General features: G+C 42.8%; 1 protein-coding gene across 1 annotated transcript in view; it reads right to left on the reverse strand.

The window, feature by feature from the left end:
- LOC102369627 (maltase-glucoamylase, intestinal) overlaps window positions 1–7,502 on the reverse strand; it is a 69,661-nt gene that overhangs the window by 60,999 nt on the left and 1,160 nt on the right. Inside the window, 2 exon segments of the mRNA XM_025198045.1 lie at window positions 2,074–2,168; window positions 4,478–4,587. Of these exon segments, the coding sequence (XP_025053830.1) occupies window positions 2,074–2,168; window positions 4,478–4,587 (205 nt within the window).

The raw sequence follows: 7,502 nt of genomic DNA on the forward strand, positions 1-7,502 counted from the left end.
TGAAACAATATGGTGAAACAATACAGCTGCTTATAAAAGAGAATCATTCAGTTAAAAACACCTATTCTTTTCTTCTTTGTCAGGCACCTTAATAGTGAATTATCCAAAGCACTACAAGGGATCTCCATGAGCAACCCAAAAGTTTCTAGTAGCTACACCCTCAGGAAATGCAAAACATCAAGGTAACAAAAGTGTCTAGAAGAGGAAAATCGCTTTCAGAATTAAATACAAGGACTAAAACTTCAAAAGCATAAAAAATGTGTAATGCAAAAATCTTGAACTCTTGGTTCCAAAATGATACCTTTTATTAGACCAACTGAGAAATTGCAAAAATTATCTTTTTCTCTAAGCTTTCAGGCTCATGCATAGTAGTCAATAGAGGTGTGTGAAATGAGCCCTATTCCATTTGGATTCAGCCTGAATCAGAGAAGGTGGTTTGCTTTGTTGATTTGGATCACTGTCCCTGATTTGATTCTGCTGAATCTGAAAATGCGATGCCTATTCGGAAAATCAGTGATTCAGACATAGACACGACTTCAAATGTTTTTTCTACGTAGCTCAAGGTACCAGCACAGCTCATGAACACTGTGATGCTGGGGCAGATGGAGCATCCCACAGGAGCAAGAGTGGGCCTGTTGGCTACACATGTCCAACTCGGGATCCTTAAAATTCTAGTTTATTAGGCAGATTGAAACACTGTAATCATAAACCTTGGGGCTGGTCCCCACACACACACACACGCACACATACACACACACACAGTAGCAGGCTACAGAGTCAGGTATACCTATCCTACAAGCACTGGAGTCTGTCGTTGAGGCTTCTTTCAGTGTGGTGTTATCTTCCAGAAGGGGGTCGCCGGCTGGTCCTTCTGGCTGGACAGGTCTGGTCGAGTTGGAGATCAAGAGGGCGCCACTGAGGGTCACTTTTCACTGCCTTTTATCTGTCCTTGGCAGACTTTGGTGACTCCCCAGTTTTCAGGTTTGCCCAATCCAGGGGTCATTGACCCTCGTGGGACTTCCCCCCCCTCGGTGGCTGCTGGACGGCATCTGTCAGCCCCAGGGGTCGTCCGCATGTACGTGCAGGTTTGGGAGTCTGTTGATGAATTTAGAATAGGGCTCTGGGAGTGGTTGATCTGGAGATATTCAGCCCAACAGTTGGTCTCTGGCGTTGATTAACTCAGGCCAGGGCTTCTATAGGTTCTAGACTCAGGTTTAGAGATTTCCTGGTTATTACATTGTCTTCTAATGATGCCTTTGGTGCCCCCCCGCCTCCCGTTGTGATGCCCAAAGGGCCCCTTAGTATTTATGTGGGGTGTACTGCTGCATGTCTCGCAGTTTGTAGGTTCTAGACTCTCCATCTCCTGCCTCCCCATCCCCTATTGTACTTAGTTTCAAGCTGGACGTAGGAGGTCAGCCAACCTGTAATAAAAGAGAGCCTTACCTTTTGGGGAGAGATGAAGCCCATCATGTCCCAGGAGGTCCCTTGCACAGAAGTACAGATCGTGGTCCAGAAAGCCAAAACCCACCCCAGCCGCGGGTCGACTTCTCTGGCACAGGTGACGTGATGTCTACTGCGACCACTGACTGGGAGGATTGATGAGAAGACCACCGGCACCCCCGTCTTCCTAAGCCTGGTCCCCAAAGCCCTGTAGTCTCTTATGATAGGGTGTGGACTACTCCTGGCCACATCATTTGTTCCCATGTGAATGAGGACCATGGGATAGTTGTCGGAAGGCTGGATGAGGTCAGGAACTCTCACCGTGATGTCCCTGATTCTGGCTCTGGGCAGGAAGCAGACCTCATGTGCTGTGGGATCCAGACAGCAGATGGGTCCCTCTGTTCCTCTCAGCAGGGAGTCACCCACAACGATGACATGGCATCTCTTCTTCTGCTTACCTGGCCAGCCCTCAGCTCACTCAGTGATGGTGGCAGGCTCCTCCAATGCACTTTCCCCCACCACACACTCCTCCAGTGCAGCCAGGGCCCTATATTTGTTCCCCAACTGCACTGGGTGGAGAGGGCATTTCTACGGCAAGAGGTCTGGCCCCAGAGGTAACCGTCCTCCACTCACCAACATCTGCTTCAGGGCATTCCCTCACAGCTTCTCCACCAGGCATCTTGTCCTGCAGAGAATTAAAGTAGCCATCAATCTCTTCCTTGTTATTACTTTGTACAGAGAAGGAAAAGAAGTAGGACTTAAAGTCACTGTTGTTTAATATTTTTGTAACCCCTGGTGTGTGCCACTACCCACAGCCATGTCTAGATGTTCAGGACCTGGGGTGCCAGGTAGCTTTACCCCTGCTCAGCTCACCTAGGAGTGGCCAGAGGCTTCCTGAGAGGAGGGACTCCCTTTCATAATGGAGAGACCTTGCAGAGCAGGAGTAAATATTTACAGAAATTTAATTATATATATATATATATATACAGAAAATGATTGCTATATGCAAACAAATATTAAATACAATCAAAAGTTTGCAAATACTCTACTTACAATAAACAAGGATGGGCTTATACAAACACTAACAGTTGATAACTATTTACACTTAAGGGGTGGTCGGGAAAACAAATACAAAACCAATAACTTATGCAGTATGTTAAATACTCATTGTATTAATCCTCTAATTAATTATATACAACTAATGGCCAGGCACTCTGACTATGGTCCAATAGATTGAGGGAGGGGCAGTCCCCCACTCCTCTCATCACACACTTGCAGGCTCCAGTTGCCACAGGCTAACCCATGCAGATCTAGGCATCTAGCAGTCTGCAGAGGCTATTTCCACTCCAGACCCCTGAAAAACACAAATTCTTCCCCACGCATCTCTGTGAATTCTTCTCTGCCTGTGCATGGCCTCTCCAAGCCTACAGAGCTATTACACAGTGGAGCCACAGAGGCAGAGCAAATGGCCACTGCAAACCAGGCAGCACCTCTTGGCTCACTTCCCCCTTTAGACACTTAGGCACATTGAGGCTTTCCCTCAGGTCATGTTTCGCTGGATCTAAGCCTACACTGGTATCCTGGGACCTTTCCCTAGCTGGTGTCTCTTTCTGCCCAGCTGACCCAGTCCCACCACAGTCCTCTCCCTGACCACTCACACGGAGGTCTATCACACCCTTACTGCCCCCCCACAAGTCTTCAAGCTCAGCAGGGAATCATCTTCCTGCTCTCTAAGGGTTCCCAGGGCTATGTCCCCACCCTAAAGAATTTGTTAAGTTCACTCACAAACTCCTTGTGCTCATCCTAGGGGTCTGCTCTCTTTTGCTTGACCCTTTACGTACTCCACTGGCCCACCCACAAAGGGTCCAGCAGGCAACCATGGGGTTGGACCATGTTGCAGGCTCTTGCCAGCCCTTTTCATGCAGCATGTCTCTCTCTCTCCACCCCAGGGACATGGAGATACTCCAGTTTTAAGGAGAGTCACCTAGCCAATCCCTGGGCTAGAATTTTCCTGGGTTCCTTACCTGTTTTTTGAATCTAGCATCATCCCTTTACTGGGGATAATAATGAACTACGAATATGGTGTCCCTGTTGGGACAATCTCTCTCAAGCGTTCAGGCAGAGCCCAATGTAGGGCACTCAGAAGATAAGTGCCCCTTAAATTGCTTGTTACATTTTTATAATCCCTATGAATGAAGGTAGCAAATATGGATAAAAGAATATCCCTTGAAGTGCCATACCTAGCACTGGAGTTATTGCATTGCTAAGGCCAATATTTGGAGAATGGGGCCTATATTCCAGTTATACATTTAAGCTGGACTACCCATGTACTTTGAATTATGTGTAGAAGGGCTTTGCTGAGTGAGGTCAATGGATGTCTGATTTTTATGAGACTGATATATAGTCTATTGGAACCAGAAGAAACAGTCCCTTTTAGCTTAACAGATTTTTGTCTGTTTATATCTCAGCTGAAAGTATATAAAACATGACTTTTGTTTAGTTAAAACTTGCTATTCACTTGTCTTTCACTTGTCTACAAATTATTTTTAAAGTATTATACTGGTGATTATTCACTATCAAAAAGAACAGTAAGCAGGTCAAGAAGTTATAATGATCAACTTGGACCATGAATAGCAAGAAAAAAAAAATCTTATTCTCTCTTCCTTTTCTCCTCCACTCCTTTTTGTAAAAAAATAACTACATTTAACATTCAACTCACACTTATCAGTTTGGGAAGTCAAGTTACTGGAGATGCGCCATTGCAACACCCATAAAAAACAAACACTAAACTCACTTCTCCTATCAAAGTGAATAGCAAAACTCCCATTGGCTTCAGTAGCAGATAGATCTCATTAAATGTCTCTGGTTTTGCAGCTACAAGAGTAGTACCTTAGTACTAATACTAAGCTGTATTTTGATTCAAGTATTTAATAAAGCCCTTACAGTGTATTGGGAAATGAAAAAGGAAACATGCCATTGTCAAGCTTCCAATGGCTTTCATTTCCCCAAAATATAAAGTTATGAATAATTTATGATCCAAATCCCATCATATTGCATTTGAACATGAAATATCTTGCATTCTTCAGCCCACCAAGCAGCACAGTCTGGATTGGTGAAATCCAGGAACACAGTCAAACCTGGCCAAATCTAAGTGTAAGAAAGGAAACAGAAACTGGCTGGTTACAATAGAAATGATTTAACTATGTCTTATGAGGAACATGCCCAGTAGTTTCTAATAATTCTTTCAATATGTGACATGTCTGACTCTAATCTTGGAATAGCATTAGCAAAAATCAATCATAATGATATATGTTATTCTCCATATATAGTTTGGGAAATTATTCTGTGATCCTCATTACTATTTCAGACCCTTAATTCAGTGATTAGTTGTTTGTATTCTTTTTCCACCCTTCCTCTCCCACTTTCCAAGCAGTTATACGAGCTACATCAGGTAAAAGAACTGGAATGAACAACAGGTTTTCAGCCTCATTTGCCTGGAAGTCCACTTTCACTGAAGTGTACTAATGATGTGAAAACATGAAAGCTGCCTTGTGCTCATTATTGTGAATAGCTTCCTAAAATGCAGTTATGAGGAGACAATGGATGCATCTAAGAACACCATCTTCTTTATGAAAAGTATACAGGAAACCTGAGCAAAAGGTTTTTTTCTTACTATGAAATATTTTTGCCCTTATTGTGTATATATAACTGTCATTGACTTAAAAGCAGGGGTGGGCAAAGTATGGCCCATAGGTGGGCATCCACCAATTGATTGGGTAGTGTATGATTTGTTTTTTATCTATAATTTGTTAAAACAATATCTTCTAAAAGACTGTGTGTATATGGCCCTTAACATCTCACCAAAACTCATTAAGTGGTCCTCCAGGCAAAATAATTGCCCACCCCTGCTTTAAAGGGTGTGTTGTACAAAGAATTAGATTCCTAAAGGTCTAGGACTGGAGTTACAAAGGTGTTTAAGTGCAGATAAGCAACTACTGGGATTTACAAAAGTACCTACCCAGGTTAGGCATCTGATTCTTCTTGATTAAAATGTGATTTAGAGATGCAGATATGCATTGTTTGGTAACTAAATATCTTTGTACATCTGGCCTTTTCACTGAAGTCTTGGGGCCTACCAGAATTGTTGTGTAACAATTTAAAGAAACATACTTCAACACTTCATTTTTCCTCCTAAGGATTTTTATATGCAGGAGTAAGTTTATATATAAAATAAAGTTCTATCTTAATGAAGATTTTAATGATTGTATTAGCAAGGTTTGGGACACAATCAAGGAGAGGGGGAGGCAGGAGAAAAACAAACAAACCCTTAGCAAAACATTCAATCCAATGCACAGGCCTTTATTTTTCTCCCTATCATGTCTGTCACAGGTTGTATTGCAATATTAATAATATTTACATTTTAATCAGGTAGGGGAAGGGGACATGTTTTAATTTCCTTTGATTTCTCAGTGATCTTTGTCTTTTCAGAGTAATGAAAAAGTAATGAAAATGTTTCATTGAAATGTATGGGAGTTGTCAAGTCTCAGCTGTTATGGGCTCATGTAAACGTATAGCTTGGCGTTTTAAATGCAATTCACTGGGCCAACTGCTTCAAACAGCCCTCAGAATTACTAGGTCCTATGATATAAATACCTATTTAGGAAGTTTTTAAAACCCAGGTTATTGATATGATAGACTGTAATAGCCCATTTCTCAAATAAATAGTTATGTAGACAATTTAAAATGCACATTCTTTTTGTGATAGAGAATAACAACTTTGAAAGTTTATGTTATTATTTATTTAGACTATTTAAAATATCATGAAGTGCCTGATATATAGCAGATTCAGTTGTTTACTCATGACTTAAAACATGAAATGAGTTGGAACCATCAAATGGATTCAATATTCAGCTGTGCCATATATGTTTGAAACAGGTAGGAAAGGTGACAAAGCAGTTTTATTCAGGTGCATCTCCTTGCACTGTAGCCATAGTTTGTAGACAGTCTCAGGGACTTGCTCTACATCAAGCTATTAGGAATGGCGCCCTGGGAATAATTCTCCTAGCCTGGGAATGCTCCTATTACCCTAATGCTAGTCCTTCCAATACTTCTATATCTGAAGAGGGTCTGGTGCATGGCTTAAAATACTCATGTAAATGCATACTTTGGAGTTTTATATAGAGAGTTTTAAGTTGCCATGCTGAAAGAATCTTTAGTTCTCCATTTAGGGCTGGTAAAAGTCCAATAGCACACTGAGACTATAGCAGGGCATGAGGAAATTCTGTCGCTGGGCCTTGTAATTAATTTTAGGTGGGTCCTGGAGCTCTTAACCCCTGGATTGTCCACACATTAACATCTGAAACTAGTTTTAAGCATTCCTTAGGTGGGTAAAACTTACTTTACTCTAGCATAGGTTTATCTTGGATCCATGTTACCCAGCTCATGTTAAACCAATGTGTAGCCACTCTAGGCTACACCTTTGTGTAAACACCCCAGCCACCCTCCTCCCCGATTGGCCAGCAATAGGCACACTTCCCCCCCGCCCTCCTCAGCACCCTAATTCCCCACTTGCTGTCTCTCTCCACCCCCTACCCACTGCTCACTTGTAGTTGCCCTTGCTGTCTGTCCCAGGAAAGCAGGTACGGAAGGGTTAACCTGCCTGCTGGGCCACTGCCACCACCACTGCTTTCTGGGCTGGGGTCAGTCCAGCAAAGAGCAATAGCTCCATGGCAGGGGTGGGCAGGCAGTTTAATCCTTCCCTGTCTGCTCCCCTGGAAGCTCCGAGAGGCAGAAGGGAAGTTCAGAATGGGGGGGAGTGAAGGGGGAGATTCTTACCTTTAGGTCCTCCAAAATGGCTTGAACTTGTGATTGCCCCAGACTCAAGGTAACACTAACACTGATCAATACTTGAGCAGCTCACAGTTTAACAAGGCTCCCTGTAACCTGGAACCTATTTAACTCTCATCCAGCATGGCATTTAAACCAACATTTTGGGTTGGGGTTTAAACAGTAGTTATTTTCCACAAATTATACACGTAACTATCCTTGTGTATTCATTCCTG

This window comes from Alligator sinensis, unplaced genomic scaffold (genome assembly GCF_000455745.1).
Source record: "Alligator sinensis unplaced genomic scaffold, ASM45574v1 scaffold787_1, whole genome shotgun sequence".
Classification (NCBI taxonomy): domain Eukaryota; kingdom Metazoa; phylum Chordata; order Crocodylia; family Alligatoridae; genus Alligator; species Alligator sinensis.